This window comes from Muscardinus avellanarius (assembly GCF_963383645.1).
Source record: "Muscardinus avellanarius genome assembly, chromosome: 21".
In the NCBI taxonomy this organism is placed as follows: Eukaryota; Metazoa; Chordata; class Mammalia; order Rodentia; family Gliridae; genus Muscardinus; species Muscardinus avellanarius.
In genome coordinates, this window is record NC_137807.1 from 166,110 (window position 1) to 182,459 (window position 16,350).

The window sequence follows — 16,350 nt, forward strand, 5'->3', positions numbered from 1 at the left end:
GAGGCTTCAGACTCGGCAGTCGGTGAACCGTTCCCATAGATAACCTGTTCTTCATTGGAATGGTATTATAACGTTTAAAATCGGGGAATATGTTCAGCTTATGCAGCCTACTGAATTTAATATAAATAATATTTAATCTTTTCAGAGGTCGAAACAGCAAAGGACTGCCTCAGTCTACGGTGAGTAACTTTAGTATTTTTTTGGGAAAATTGGTAGCTAAATCCTTATGTTAAATACTAAAGGCAAAAAGAAAATTCTCATGAATTTAATTGCTGTGGTAACCTTTATATATCAATGAAGTTTAACAGATTTTTTAACATATAGTTTTGGTTTTTGGTGATAACTATATAAAATGTAAAATTGTTTATAGATTATTTTTATTGTGCATAATTCACTGGGTACATACACCTGTAATCCCAGTACATGGGAAGGTGAGACAGCAACTTATATCCTTTTTCAACAAACGAACCCCAAAAGGGCTGGGGGTGAAGCTCTGAGGTACATTGTTTTTGGGTTCAATCGCCAGTACCAAAAAAGAAAAAGAAAAATTCAAAACCCTTACTTTTTTGTTTTGTTTTATTTTTGTGGTACTGAGGATGAAACCCAGGGGTTCCACCTCCAGGCTATATTCCCAGACCTATTTTATACTTTATTTGGAAACAGGGTCTCACTAAATTGCTGAGAGCCTCACTAAGTAGCCGAGGCTGGCTTCTAATCTGTGCAATCCTCCTGTCTCAGCCTCCCAAGTGCTGGGATTACAAGTGTGCGCCACCACACCTGGCCAAAACCCTTATTTTCTAAGAAAGCAACAGATTATAGTAAAAAAAAATTTTTAATACATGTGAGGTGTGATACAAACCTAGCTAACATTTTTTAACAAAATAAAAATTCACTTTAATATATATGCAAATACAAACACTAATTTTTTTTTCTTTTCTTTTTTCTTTTTTGGTACGGGGGATGGAGCCTAGTGGCCTTCTACCTCCAGGCTATATCCGCAGACCTGTTTTATTTATTTGGAAACATGGTCTTGCTAAGTTGCTGAGAGCCTCACTAATAGCTGAGGTTGGCTGTGAACCTGCGATCCTCCTGTTTCAGCCTCCCGAGTACTGAGATTCCAAGTAAGTGCCACCATGCCCAGGACAAATACTAATTTCTAATTTTCTTTAACATTTCAGATTTCTTTTGATGGAATTTATGCAAATATGAGGATGGTCCATATACTTACATCAGTTGTCGTAAGTTATATTGGGGTCAGACTGCTCTGGGAGTGTATATAAAAGTAGAAGAAAGTAATTTCATGGAGTTAAAATGTAGATGAATGATTGTTAAAATAACATTTGGTAGGCCATATTTAGTCAAGATAATGTAGAAAAATGCTTTAGAAATTTTTATCCAGTCTGTTGTTACTCACTGTAAACACGTTATTTCTGCCGTATGTCCTGTGTGTAGTTGGCTGCCTCTTGAGTACTGTTTGTCATCTAATGATAGGGTGGGCTCAGAATTGTCTGTTTGTATGTATGTATGTAGGGCCTTGGGGATTGATTCCAGGGGTATTTCCAGGGGTAATCCATTAAGTTGCAGAGGGACTTAATAAGTAGTGAGGCTGTCCTGCAAACCGCATCCTCCAGGCTCGGCCTCCCGAATGCTGGGATTCCGCGTGCGCTGCCACGCCCGGCTTGAATATCTTTTTTTTTTTTTCGGTACTGGGGATGGAACTCAGGGGCATTCTACCTCTGAGCTACACCCCCGGTCCTAGTTTTTAGTTTTTTATTTTTGAAACAGGGTCTCACTGAGTTGCGAAGAGCCTCGCTAAGTAGCCGAGGCTGTCGGCAAACCGTGATCCTCTGGTCTCTGCCTCCTGATGCTGGGATGACAAGCGTGTGCTGCCACACCCGGCTTGAATATCTTTTTAAAATGAAGTCTGATGGACTGAAATGCAAAATGAAAGTACTTGTTTCTATTGATGGGGTGTTACGCAGTTTATTTGAAAATTTAACTGTCTGTTTTTAGGGATCCAAATGTGAAGTACAAGTGAAAAACGGAGGTGTCTACGAAGGAGTTTTTAAAACATATAGTCCTAAGGTAACTCTTACTCTCTTATTTCTGTTTATTTCTACTTTTGTCATTGAACCCAAAGGCATTCCATTTTGAGCTACACCTCCAAACTGATTTCATTTTTATTTGCAATCAAAGCCTCGCTAACCTGCCGTAGCAGGCTTTGAACCAGCCGTCCTCCTGTCTCAGCTTACCACGTACGAGGATTAAGGGGTGGGCTGCCACGCTTGGCTGATTTGTTATTAATGGAAATTTCAACTACGCCTGTTTGTATCACTTTCTGAACACTATTAGTCTCTAACTTTGCAATTTATAGGTATGAGGTGAATGTATTTGTCATAGTCAAATTCATATTAGTTTTTCATATAGAGTCAAATATTTATGCTCAGTACATGAAGCCACTTTGGTTTTGTTGTATAGTTTCAAATATTAACTTTTTAAAAAATTTTTATATATTTTTGCAGTACTGAGGATGGAATACAGGGGCATTCTTATGTCCGAGCTGTACCCTTAGCCCAAAGGCACATAAAGAATAGCACTGTAAGCCGGGCGTGGTGGCGCACGCTTGTCATCCCCGCGCTTGGGAGGCAGAGACAGGAGGATCGCGCAGGTTTGAAGCCAGCCGCACGCGCTGGCTTAGGAGACCCTGTTTCCAAATAAAAATGTAAAAATAGGTCTGGGAGTGTAGCCCGGAGGTAGAAGGGCTTCCAGGAACCCCAGTACCACAAAAAAAAAAAAAAAAAAAAAAAGCACTGTAATACGCTAGAGGATTTATATATATATATTTTTTCTTGTGGTGCTAGTGTTGAACCCAGAGGCATTCTGCCTCTGAGTTACACCCCACCCCTATTTTCTATTCTTTAATTTGAAACAGGGTATCACTAAATTGTGGAGGGCTCACTAAGTAGCTGAGGCTGGCTGTCCTGTCTCAGCCTCCCAAGTACTGGGATTACAAGGCTTACACCACCATGCCTGGCTTACATTTTGTATTCTAAATGTTTTTAATATTTACTCTTTTTTTTTTCATTTTAGTGCGATTTGGTACTTGATGCTGCACATGAGAAAAGTACAGAATCCAGTTCGGGGCCAAAACGTGAAGAAATAATGGAGAGTATTTTATTCAAGTGTTCAGACTTTGTTGTGGTACAGTTTAAAGATATGGACTCGAGTTATGCAAGAAGAGGTAGGTTTTGGTTTTCTAAATATGCCTCATGATTAATTTTCCCAATGACTCTCCATAGTGGTTTTTACACAGGGGTGTGTGTGCGTGTGTGCGGGCACGCGTGCGCTCTACCTCTGAGCTTCATTCCAGACCTTTTTTTTTTTTTTTTTTTTTTGGTGGAACCCAGGGGCTTTTTTTTTTTTTTAACCTCTGGGCTACACTCCTAGACCTATTTTATACTTTTATTTGGAAACAGGGTCTCACTAAGTAGCTGAGGCTGGCTTCGAACCTGTGCGATCCTCCTGTCTCAGCCTCCCAAGCTCTGGGATTACAAGTGTGCCACCACGCCCGGCTTATTCTTTTATTTGGAAACAGGGTGTCACCAAGTTGTGGAGAGCTGCACTAGTACTGGGATTATAATTTTGTGCCACCATGCTCTATTCAGACTTTGTGTGTATGGTACTGGGGTTGGAACTCAGGGGCATTTTATCTCCATCCTCCACCCCCAGCTCTGTTTTAGTTTTATTCTGTTATTTTGAAACAGGGTCTCACTAAATTGTAGAAGGCCTCATGCGGTTGTTGAGGCTGACTGTGAACTTGCTATCCTCATGTCTCAGCTTCCCAAGTACTGGGATTACAAGTGTGTACCACCAGGCCTGGCAGGCTTTTTTCTTTCTTTTTTTCCTATTTAAGAAATATATGCATTAAGACAGGTTTTTAAACATTTTTAGCAAAATGGGAATGTTAATGCATATTTGTTGGGAAGTACTCAAAATTTGAATGAAGTATACTTGGTACTTGTTAGCATAAGTAACTTTTTTTTGTTTTGTTTTTTGCAAGTCTGGGGATGGAACCCAGGGGCATTTGACCTCTGAGCTATACCTCCTGCCCTATTTTTTATTCTTTACTTTGAAACCAGGTCTCACTGAGTTGCGGAGGGCCTCACTAAGTAGCCGAGGCTGTCTGCGAACTGCGATCCTTCGGTCTCAGCCTTCCGAAGGCTGGGATTTACAAGTGTGTGCCGCCATGTCTGGGCAATAACTGTTTTATTAAAAATAGTTTGTAGGCCTGGCGTGGTGGCGCACGCTTGTAATCCCCGCGCTTGGGAGGCAGAGACAGGAGGATCGCGCAGGTTCGAAGCCAGCCACGTGCGCTGGCTTAGGAGACCCTGTTTCCAAATTTTAAAAATGTAAAAATAGGTCTGGGAGTGTAGCCCGGAGGTAGAAGGGCTTCCAGGAACCCCAGTACCACAAAAAAAAAAAAAAAAAAAAATAGTTTGTAATGTATTTTCTTATGGTTTTGGTCAGATAAATTACTGATGATGCTCAGTTAAAAATGTCTTGTCTAGCCGGGCATAGTGGTGCACACTTGTAATCCCAGAATTTGGGAGGCTGAGAGAGGAGGATTGCATTTAGTGGACAGCCTCAGCTACTTAGTGAGGCCCTTTGCAACTCAGTGAGACCCTATTTCAAAATAAAGAATAAGCCGGGCGTGGTGGCGCACGCTTGTAATCCCTGCGCTTGGGAGGCAGAGACAGGAGGATCGCGCAGGTTCGAAGCCAGCCGCGCGCACTGGCTTAGGAGACCCTGTTTCAAAATAAAAATGTAAAAATAGGTCTGGGAGTGTAGCCCGGAGGTAGAAGGGCTTCCAGGAACCCCAGTACCACCAAAAAAAAAAAAAAAAAGAATAAAAGCTGGGCGTGGTGATGTATGCTTGTAATCCCAGTACTTGGGCGGCTGAGACAGGAGGATCGTGGTTCAAGAACAGCCTCAGCTACTTAGATCCTTTGCAACTCAGTGAGACCTTGTTTCAAAATACAGAATAAAAGATAGGGCTGGGAGTGTAGCTCAGAGGTAGAATGCCCTGGGTTCCATACCCAACCCCACCAATTAAAAAAAAAGAAAATCTTTGTCTGAGTCAGGTATGGTGGCACCAACATGAAGTCCGAGTGTTTCTGAGGCTGAGAGTGGAGGATCTCAGGTTTAAGGATAGCATTAGCAATTTAGTGAGGCTCTCAGCAATCTGAGAGCCTGTTTCCAAATAAGAAATAAAAATCGGTCTGGGGATGTAGCTCAGAGATAGAATGCCATTTTGTTCATTGCCGCCACCACTAGTACTACACACACACACACACACACACACACACACACACACACACACACACTTTCTTGTTTCAAGAAAGACCCTGGTTTTTAGCCGGGCATGGTGGCGCACGCTTGTAGTCTCCATGCTTGGGAGGCTGAGACAGGAGGATCGCGCAGGTTCGAAGCCAGCCTCAGCTACTTAGTGAAGCTCTCAGCAACTTGGTGAGACCCTGTTTCCAAATAAAATATAAAATAGGTCTGGGAGTATAGCCTGGAGGTAGAAAGCCCCTGGGTTCTTCTATCCCCAGTACCACCAAAAAAAAAAAAAAAAAGACCCTGGGGATATAGCTCAGAGATAGAATGCCTTTGGGTTCGGTTACAACTCCTGACACACACACACACACACACACACACACACACACACACACACACACAATTTCTTCATCCATTTGGCTTGTGATGTTTGTAGGGAGCCTATACATTTGGAAAGAATTTAAAGATCAGGGCTAAGCAAGAAAGGTAGAGAGTTCTGCATAGAAAACTAATGAGGAAAGCCGGGCGTGGAGGCACACGCTTGTAATCCCAGCATTTGGGAAGCTGAGACAGGAGCTACTTAGTGAGGCCCTTTGCAACTCAGTGAGACCCTGTTTCAAAATAAAATAATAAAAAATAGGGCTGGGTGTGTCAGTTGAAGGTAAGATGCCTTTGGGTACCATCCCCAGTACTGCAAAAAAAAAAAAAAAAAAAAAGTAAGACTTTTCTTACTAAAAGTAAGAAAAAAGAAAAGCAAAAGATAAATATTTAAAAATATTCAAAGTGGCCGGGCATGGTGGCGCATGCTTGTAGTCCCCGCGCTCGGGAGGCTGAGACAAGAGGATTGTACAGGTTTGAAGCCAGCTACTTAGGCTCTCAGGAACTTAGTGAGACCCTGTTTCAAAATAAAATATAAAAAATAGGTCTGGGAGTATAGCTGGGAAGTAGAAAGCCTCTGGGTTCCATCCTCAGTGCCACCAAAATTAATAAATAAATAAATACTTACAGTGTAGTATTATGTTTTGAGAATTGAAAAAAGTTGCACAGTTCTATTGAATTTAGTCTGTTTTTAGCTGTGTGGAAGTGCACATTTGTAATCCTTGTACATGTTAGGCTAAGACCGGAATATTACAGGTTGGTGGCCAGCCTCAGCTACTTAGGCCTTTCCTAACTTAGACCCTGTTTCAAAATAAAGAATAAAATATAGGTTTGTGGGTACAGCTCAGAGGTGAAATACACTTGGGTTTAATCCTCAGTACAAGTCTGTTTCAAGAACTCATTCAGGAGAAAAGAGGGCTGTGCTGTTTTTCATTTGTCTAGGTATTTTGTCGCTCAGTGTTCAGTAACAGGGTGAATGGTACTTCTGAGCAATGTTGAGCTTGTTCTACAATTCCTTAATGACTTACGCATGCTAAATTCTATAGTCAAATCCCTAATTCTGTTTGTACATTGTAATTCATTACCTTTTGATTTCATGAATTTATCTGTACCAGACACTTTAAAAACAATTTTTTTTATTGGTGCACCGTATTCATACATCAAATGGGATAAAAACCAGCCACTTTTTGTGTAGCTGATTCTTCTATACTGAAACTGACCTGCGGAAGTCAAAACCTTTCTCTTAAAGTTCTTACCTTATAACTTGCCTTCTCTCAGAGGCTGGCAGCACTAGGTACTTGGTAACTGCTGTGAAACGCTGATGAAAGCACAGTGTTCCATTTCTGTATCTTCTCAAATGTCTGTTTCTTTGATTCACAACTCTTTGTCTTAAGAGTCCTTCAGTAACCCATACAAGGAAACAAGTCTTTTTTTAGTTGCTGCCTTTAGAGTTGATCTTGTTTATACCTTGGAGCACCCAATTATTTATATTTATACTTAGACTTTTAAAACATTCTCTAATTTTAAATTTTAAAATTGACTTTGGTTATAAGCCAAAAATGAAATTAAAATTTTAGTTGGTTGCAATATATAGCACTTGAAAATAAAATTAGCCACAGCAAAAACAGTGTCTGTACTTTATTGGACACCGGGCCGTTGGTCTGACAGCCGTTTGCAGTGTGTGTTTAGGTATTTTGTTGCTCGTGGATTTGTCGGGATTGAACCGTGAGCGGTAAACATTGTCACTGAGCTGTATCCCACCCCTGCTGCGGTTTTTAAGTTTTTTATACTGAGTTGTCATTTCCCACGTTTGGATAAGTAAATATTACTTCTCAAGTCTCTCTTTTTGGTGTGTATGTGTTGTGCTGGGGATGGAACTCAGGGGTGTTTTCATCAGAACTACACCCCCAGCCCTTTTGATTTTTGAAACAGGGTCTTGCTAAGTTGCCGATGCTGGCCTCGAACCTGTGAACTTCCTGTCTCAGCCTCCCAAGTACTGTGATTACAGGTTTGTGCCACCATGGCTATATTCTATGCATTTTCATGGTTGGCAGTACTAAAGTTTGTGGAAAATTCAAGAAAAGTGGAATGTTGAATTTGGTGGCTTGAGAATTTGGTGGCTTGAGAATTGTGTGGACTAGTAATTTGAGGAGTTTGAAGTGAGTAGGATGGTATAATGAGCAGTGAGGTATAAATTTCTATGGAATTTTTTTGTTTTCTTTCCTTTCCTTTGGTATTATGGATTGAACCTAGGGGCATTCTTCTTCTGAGTGACATCCCTAGCTCTTTAAATTTTTTATTTTGAAACAAGGTCTTGCTGAGGTATTAGGGCTGGCCATGTCCCTGCTGTCTTCTTGTCTCTCAAGTAGTGGGACCACAGGCATGAACCACCACTCCTGGCTCTGCCCCTCTTCTCTCCTGGCTCTGCCCCCTTTCCTCTCCTCTCTGTTTTCTCTTCCTGTGCTGGGGATTGAACTCATGGCTGTGCAGGTGAGCAGTTGACCACCAGGCTATATCTCCTGCCCTTGTGTTTTACTCTTATATTTTAAAATGGTTGAGTTCTTAGTCTAATAGTAAAGACTATGAGTATCAGAAAGGGATCTCTTTGAAGGGTCTGGAATTAAGCATGCCATGTCAGGGGTCTAAGAAGAAGCCAGTCACAGAGAAATCTAAACATATGGCACATTGGTTCAGGGGCGGAGCTCTGCCAGAGCAGACAGGCCACACTGCTGTAGCTGAGTAGGCATATTCTTGTAGATAGGAGCGCAGTGGGCACTGTAAAGGGGCAGGAAGTGCTGACGTTGGTTAGGCAGCACCTCTTAAACAGAAAAGTGGTTACATGGACTTCATGTTCTTTCTGGTACCTGTGGTAGGTGGGCAGAGGGAGTAATGGGTGCACAGGTATCCTTTTGTGGCCAGAAAGGAGGCAGGAGAAAGGATTGCCTTGGGAATAACTAGTGAGCTAGTTCTTTTAAAGGGGTTCTTTTTTTTTGTCTTTTTTGGAACCGGGGATCGAACCCAGAGCGCTACACCTGCAAAGCAGGCACTTTGCCACTGAGCTACATCCCAGCCTACTAGTGAGCTAGTTCTAAGTAACTCTCAATGATCGAATAATCTTTTAAAATTGAATCGTAGAAATTTTACTGCCTCAGCTTCGCTGTAGGCTATTAAGAAGTGAGTATGTATAGTTCATGCTGGGCCGAGTTATAGAGACTAGTTTTTATAAAACTAGGTGCAGGATGCGATTCAAACAAGAAAGCAGACAGGTTGAGTAGAGCTAGGTGAGGAAAAGCAATATATTTTAAGGAACATATAGGAAAGTGTTGCATGTTTATTAACATACAATCTTCCACTTACCAAGATTATTTTCACACAATGTTAGCATATAAGATTCTCTACTGTAGTTTTCATGTGTATGCCAAAGTTAAAAAAATTACCTTTGTTTTTTCAAAACTAAACAAAAACAATAAAAATTCTATATAAAATTTTTTTTAGTATTAGTAAGAGTAAGGTAGCTTGATTCTGATTCAAGATATATATTGAAACCGGGTGTGGTGCGCACAACTGCACTATAATCCCACTTTGGAGACTGAAATAGGTTTGAGGCCTGCTTCAGTAACGGTAGGCCCTCCGCAACTTAATCAAGGCCCTGTTGGAAAAAAAAAACAAAGGAGAGGGCTGCAGTTTAGCTCAAAGGTAGCATACCTCTGACTTACATCCCCAGTATCCCCCCAAAAAATTTGTAGTAATTTCATTCAGCAAATTAGGTTTGTACAAGATTTAGGGTAAATTAGACTCCTGCTTCACAGTGATCATCAAAATAGAATTAAAAAGAGGATTAGCTGGGCGTGGTGGCGCACACTTGTGATCCCCACACTTGGGAGGCTGAGACAGGAGGATCACACAAGTTCGAAGCCAGCCTTAGTGAGGCTCTCGGCAACTTAGTGAGACCCTGTTTCCAAATAAAGTATAAAATAGGGCTGGGAGGTAGAAAGCCCCTGGGTTCCACCCCAAATACCACCCAAAAGGAAAAAAAAAGGATTGTGTTGGGCATGGTGACTTGCATCTATAATCCTAGTGTTTAGGTGACACAAGAGGATTGCAGCTTTGAGACCAGCCTCAGCATCTTCATGCAACCTGGCAAGACTCTTACAAATTAAAAAGAAGAGCCGGGCGTGGTGGCGCACGCTTGTCATCCCAGCATTTGGGAGGCTGAGACTGGAGGATCGCAGTTTGCGGACAGTGTCAGCTACTTAGTGAGGCCCTCTGCAACTTAGGGAGACCCTGTTTCAAAATAAAGAATAAAAAATAGGGCAAGGGTTGTAGCTCGGTGGTCAAATGCCCCTGGGTTCCATCCTCAGATACGGAAAAAAAAAAAAAAAAAAAAAAAAAGGCTGGGAGGTAGAATGCCCCAGTGTTCAATTCCCAGTACCACAAAAAGAAAAAAAAAGAGTGAAAGATAGGAAAAGTTCCAAAACCATACGAGAATACTAGAGCACGTTTATAAATTTGTATACTTTTGGGTGGGGAAGGACCTTTAGAGTCATGACCATTAAAGCAAAAAATCATAGGTAAAGATTGAAATGTTTGATTATGAAAAAGTTAAATACAACTGGGTATGGTGGCACAAACTTGTAATCTCAAGACTTGGGAGGCTGAGACAGGAAGATCGCAGGTTCATGGCAAGCCTCAGCTACTTAGTGAGACCGTGTTTCAAAATAAAAAATAAGACTGGGTATCTAGCTTGGAGCTAGTGCTGAAAAAAAAAGTGAAATACTTAGATATGTCCCAAAGTACCATGAATTTTAGAAGACCTGCTGTGAATTAGGGAGTATTCAACAAAAGCGGGTTGACGAAAGGGCCAGTGAGCACACAGGGAGGCGATCCACCGTGGTGGAGTGCAGGTTCAAAGCACTGGTGTAATATTTTTCATTGAGAAAGATTAGTATGGCTTGTTAATAGTAAGGGAATTAGAAAATGGGCGTTTTAAGACCGATCAAAGAGTGATTTTGAAGTCTTAAGTGAGCAGTACAGATGTGCCTGGGATATTTTCAGTGTTCAGACCCTCTTTGTTCTGTTTTGCAGTATTGGGGATGGAACCCAGGGCCTGCATGTGCTAGGCAAGTGCTCTCCCTCTGCGCTGCATACCCAGCCCCCAGCCCCGGGAGATTTTCAGTAAGGCCATTTACTTGGCAGTATTGTGCAGTGGTAGCACGCCAGGTGACTGTCTGGTTTTGATTTTATTTTTTCTTGAGTCTTAGGAATAGCACATAAACTAAAACTAGTCATAAAGCTGGGCAGTGGAGGATGTGGAGACACTTTCTCCTGTGTAACTCTGGCCCCGTCTAAGTGCGGATGAAATTGACCGCCATTTTGTGCAGATGAGTAAGCGAGCACGCACATCTGCACCGTTGTTTTCCTTTATTAGAAACCGTCCGAATCTGTAAAGTTTTTAATGTATTTGCCACAGAAACACAAAGATGTTTTTGCAGCTGTAAGAATGGGAACACATTTCATTTTACCAACTGCTCCTTAGCCTGTTCTTAAAAGTTTTTCACTGAGTTTTTTTTTTCCCCTAGCGTTTATATAGAATCACGTACTTTCTCTTTTCCCTTTCTTTTTTCCCCCTTCCGTTTCTTCCTACCCACCACCTCTTTCCCCTCCCCCCCCCCGCCCCCCGGGGGCATACTATCTTCAAACTACATTTCCAGCCTTATTTTTTAATCTATTTTTTGTTGGTACTGGTGAAATCCTGGCACGTTTCGCCTGAGCTACACTCCTAGCCCTATTTATATTCTTTATTTTGAAACAAGGTCTCACTAGGTTGTGGAGTGTCCTCACTAAGTAGCTGAGGCTGGCCATGAACCTGCAGTCCTTTTGTAGAAATACTTTAATAACAAAATAAGCCGACCTCAGCTACTTAGTAAAGCTCTCAGCAACTTAGTGAGACCCTGTTTCAAAATAAATTATAAAATAGCCCGGCGTGGTGGTGCACACTTGTAATCCCGTGCTTGGGAGGCTGAGACAGGAGGATCACACAGGTTTGAAGCCAGTCTCAGCTACTTAGTGAGGCTCTCAGCAACTTAGACCCTGTTTCAAAATAAAATAGAAAACAGGTATGGGAGTATAGCCTGGAGGTAGAAAGCCTCTGGGTTCCACTCCCAGTACCACCACACACATGCACACACATAAATAGATAAATAAATAAATAAATAAATAAATAAATAAATGAATGAATGAATAAAATAGGGCTGGGGTGTAGCCCGCAGGTAGAAAGCCCCTTGATTCCACCCCCCCCAACACACAAAAACCCAAAATATTCTTTTAAAGAAAATAGTACTTTGGGATTTGCTTTTTCCAGGCCAGTTGATTCTTTCCAGACTTTCTTGGTCAAAAGGGTTCCTAGGCCGGGCGTGGTGGCGCACGCTTGTAATCCCCGCTCTTGGGAGGCAGAGACAGGAGGATCGCGCAGGTTCGAAGCCAGCCGTGCTTGCTTAAAAGACCCTGTTTCCAAATAAAAAGTATAAAAATAGGTCTGGGAGTGTAGCCTGGAGATAGAAGGGCTTCCGGGAACCCCAGTACCACCAAAAAAAAAAAAAAAGGGGGGTTCCTAGGTTAGGTTTAAAAAAGAAACAAAACACGATGCTTTGGTTAGTGTTAGTTTCTTTTTTGAGGAGGTGGTACTGGATATGGAACCCAAGGACACATGTCTGAACTATGCCCCAGCCCTATTTTGCTTAATTTATTTATGTATGTATCTATGTATGTTGTATTTATTGGAACTGTAGATTGAACTCAGGGGCAGGTTCGAGTGGCTAGCTAGACTCAGCTACTTAGTGGGCCCTCCGACACTTAGACCCTTTTTCAAAATAAAAAATAAAAAATAGGGTCGGGGTATAGTTCCCAGGTGGAGTGCCTCTGGGTTCCGTCCCTAGTACTGCAAAAAGAAAAGAAAATTTAGTTCTATCAGTATGAGTTGCGTTGCTGAGATAGGAGCAGCCTCTTAAGAAAGCTTGTATTCATTTATTTATTAATCTGTTTATGTTTTGTGAACATAAATGTTGTCCACATATTTTATGTTTTTGAACCCAAGGGCCTTTTACCTCTGGGCTATACCCACAGACATTTGTTTTATTTGGAAACAAGGCCCCATTAAGTTGCTAAGAGCCTCACTAAACTGCTGAGGCTGGCTTTGAACCTGCAATTCTCGTGTCTCAATCTGGCAGTTACTGGCCTTACAAGTGTGCACTACCAAGCCCTGCAAAAGCTTGTGTTTTTAAAAAGCATTTTTTGGGGGATGGAGTGCTGGGGATTGAATCCAGAGCTACACCCCGTCTCTTTGTTTTTATTTATATTTCAGGATCCCTATCCCTACTCCTATACTGGGGATAGAATCCAGGGGTATTCTGTCTCCTAGTTCCACCTCCTCCCTATTTTTAATTCTTTATTTCGAAACACGGTCTTACTAAGTTGCGGAGGGCCTCACTAAATAGCTGAGGTTTTTTATGAACCAGCAATCCTCCTGTCTGAGCCTTCAAAGTACTGGGATTACAAGTCTTTGCCACCCACCACCTTTTTTTTATTTTTGAAACAGGGTTTACTAAGTTGCTGAGGATGGCCTCAAATGTGCTAGCTTCCTGTCCCAGCCTTCCAAAAACTAGAATTATAGTCATGGGCCACCACAACTGGCCAAAAGCCTTGTGTGTGTGTGTGTGTGTGTGTGTGTGTGTGTGTGTGTGTGTGTGTGTGTGTGTGTGTGTGTGTGTATGTATGTGTGTGTGAGAGAGAGAGAGAGATATTGGGGGTGGAAGCCAGGGGCCTCTACCTCTGGGCTATGCCTCCGACCTATTTTGTATTTTATTTGGAAAAAGGGTCTCACTAAGTTGCTGAGAGCCTCACTAAGTAGCTGAGGTGGCTTTGAACCTGCGCGATCCTCCTGCTCAGCCTCCCAAGGTCTGGGATTCCAAGTGTGTACCACCACAAAAGCCTATTTTTAACATTGTCTTTAGTAAGGCATTGTGCAAAGACATTATTTAGGTGGTTTGATTGCAGATTAATGTAAAACAGCTGACACGTAGCATTAAGATATACTCTTTTGATATATTTTTTGGTCAGATACATATTTATTGGTTTGGATGCACAGTAGTATGTAGGACAGGTAGGAACATTTACCAGTATTGTTGCTTTTGTCAATTAATTAATTAATTAATTTTTGGGCTTTCTACCTCCGGGCTATACTCCCAGACCTGTTTTATACTTTATTTGGAAACAGGGTCTCACTAAGTTGCTAAGAGCCTCACTAAGTAGCTGAGGCTGACTTCGAACCTGTGCCATCCTCCTGTCTCAGCCTCCCAAGTGCGGGGATTACAAGTGTGTGCCACCACACCCGCCTTTTTGTTACTTTAAAAGTTGTCAAAATGAGTGCCAAGTCAAGTATAGGTAGGCAAAAGTAAATCTGTGTTACCACTTTAAACTTTCTCCTGATAATGTATATTTTATGACCATCACTTGAACTGCTTTTTTTTTTTTTTTTTTTTTTTTTTTTGGTGGTACTGGGGATGGAACCCAGGGGCATTCTACCTCTGAGCTCCATCCTCAGCCCTATTTTTTTATTCTGTATTTTGAAAAAGGGTCTCACAAAGTTGCAGAGGGTCTCATTAAGTAGCTGAGACCATCCGGGAACCACGATCCTCCAATCCTCTGGTCAGCCTCCCAAATGCTGGGATTACAAGTGTGCACCACCATTCCTGGCTTATCTTTTGCCTTTTTAGGATATAGTTTTACCAACAAGTGAAGATCTTGTTTATTGTAATTCTGATAGTCTTCATCGTTGCCCAGTTACAAAACAGTGCTATTGAAACAACAGATTTCAATCCTTGAAATACATTTCCCCAAAGCCGGGGTAGCGGCCCATGCTTGCAATCTCAGCATTTGGGAGGCTAAGGCAGGAGGATCCAGGTTCGCAGACAGCCTCAGCTACTACTTAGTGAGGCCTTTTGCAACTCAGACCCTGTTTCAAAATAAAGAATAAAAATAGGGCTGTTGGTATAGCTGGGAGGTAGAATGCCTCTGGATTCCATCCATACCGCCAAAAAACCCAAAAACAAAACATTTGAGGATTTCTGCTGTTAGCTTTGATGTCAATGGTCATTCCACCCAATTTTATTATTTATTTATTTTTTTTGTACTGGGGGTGGTACCCAGAGTCTTTCTACCTCTGGGATATACTCCCAGATCTATTTTATATTTTATTGGAAACAGGGTCTCACTCAGTAGCTGAGGCTGGCTTCGAACCTGCGCGATCCTCCTGTCTCAGCCTCCCAAGCGCGGGGATGACAAGCGTGCGCCACCACGCCCGACTCATTTCATGGTTTTTAAAATATACATTTACATCTTAACACTGTCTTTTTACTTGACTTGTTTTCTACTTCTTAACATAATTCTCAGACAATTTTGAATGACTTTTGATGGCGTAACTGCCTGAGAGGTGGAAGAGGAGAGGTTGGGAACAGAGCACCTACCTTGTTTCCTGGGTGTGGGTCTGAAGACCTGCGAGAGGTGGCCTGTGGTTTAGGCATTTCTCTTTCACCTCCACCAGGTGGCATCACTGGCCCGGAGCCTGCAGGGCGGGCTAGCCCATAGAGTACCAAGAGGCGGAAGAGTAATCTTGCACCTTTTAGTGTCTTCTACTCTAGAGGCTTTTGTAAATACAGTGTTCATAAGGCAGGAAATGAAGCACAGAATCCTATCTGGTCTTATCTGATAATTTTTATTTTTCCTTTTTTCTTTATGTACCTACCTATAGTTCCTTCAGAAACAGGTAACACTTTTCTAACTTTCCTTTTGTATTCTTGCATCTTGCTCTTATAATGCTTTTGTTTCTCACCATAAAGAATAATGGAAATTAATACACTATGACTTATGGCATGGATGTAGTCTGCATGTAAATTTCTATACTACAGATGATAAAATATAGAATAACATGTAGAGTTTTGAGCTTTCAGGAATCTTGGTTTAAACAATTGCACTCTTTAATCCTATCATTGATTTTTTTTAAAAAAAAAGATAAGTGCTTTTCAAACATGTTAATAAAACGTATAGCTTTTTTTATTGTAAAATCAATGAGAATTTGCAGTAGTGGGTATTGGTGTCTGCCACTGTCACCTTGTCTTGTGCTGACACTCTACTTGGCATATGTGTCCCTACGCCTTTTATTCTTCATTAAGAAGGGACCTACTAACTGGGTGTGGGTGTGGTGGTGCGCACCTGCAATCTCAGCACTTGAGGCTGAGGCAACAAGGGTTGAAGTCTGAGGACAGCCTCAGCGACTTTGTAAGATTTTTTTTTTACCCCCTGTACTGGGGATGAAACCCTTTGAGCTACACACGCAGCCGTTTTTTAAAATTTGAAACAAGGTCTCACCAAAGTTGGTGAAGCTGGCCTCCCAACTTGTTATCTGCATGTCGCAGGTGTGAGCCACCATGCTCATCTGAGAATATAATTCCTTTTTTCTTTTTTGGGTACTGAGGCCTTTTTTTCTTTTTTTTCCTTTTGGCGGTACTGGGGATGGAACCCAGGGACCTTCTACCTCCGGGCTACACTCCCAGACCCCTATTTTTATATTTTTTATTTGGA

At 41.8% G+C, this 16,350-nt stretch overlaps 1 protein-coding gene across 4 annotated transcripts in view; it reads left to right on the forward strand.

Moving 5' to 3' along the window:
* Positions 1–16,350, forward strand: part of ATXN2 (ataxin 2) — a gene marked incomplete at both ends in the record, with an annotated part of 78,839 nt that overhangs the window by 12,584 nt on the left and 49,905 nt on the right. For 2 of the 4 annotated variants that reach the window (XM_080717930.1, XM_080717933.1), the window contains 4 exons: positions 146–179; positions 1,179–1,238; positions 2,014–2,085; positions 3,091–3,241. In XM_080717930.1, the coding sequence (XP_080574056.1) occupies positions 146–179; positions 1,179–1,238; positions 2,014–2,085; positions 3,091–3,241 (317 nt within the window). Of the gene's footprint in view, positions 1–145; positions 180–1,178; positions 1,239–2,013; positions 2,086–3,090; positions 3,242–16,350 lie in introns of those variants that run through there. The other 2 variants (XM_080717932.1, XM_080717931.1) reach the window with 2 other exon arrangements.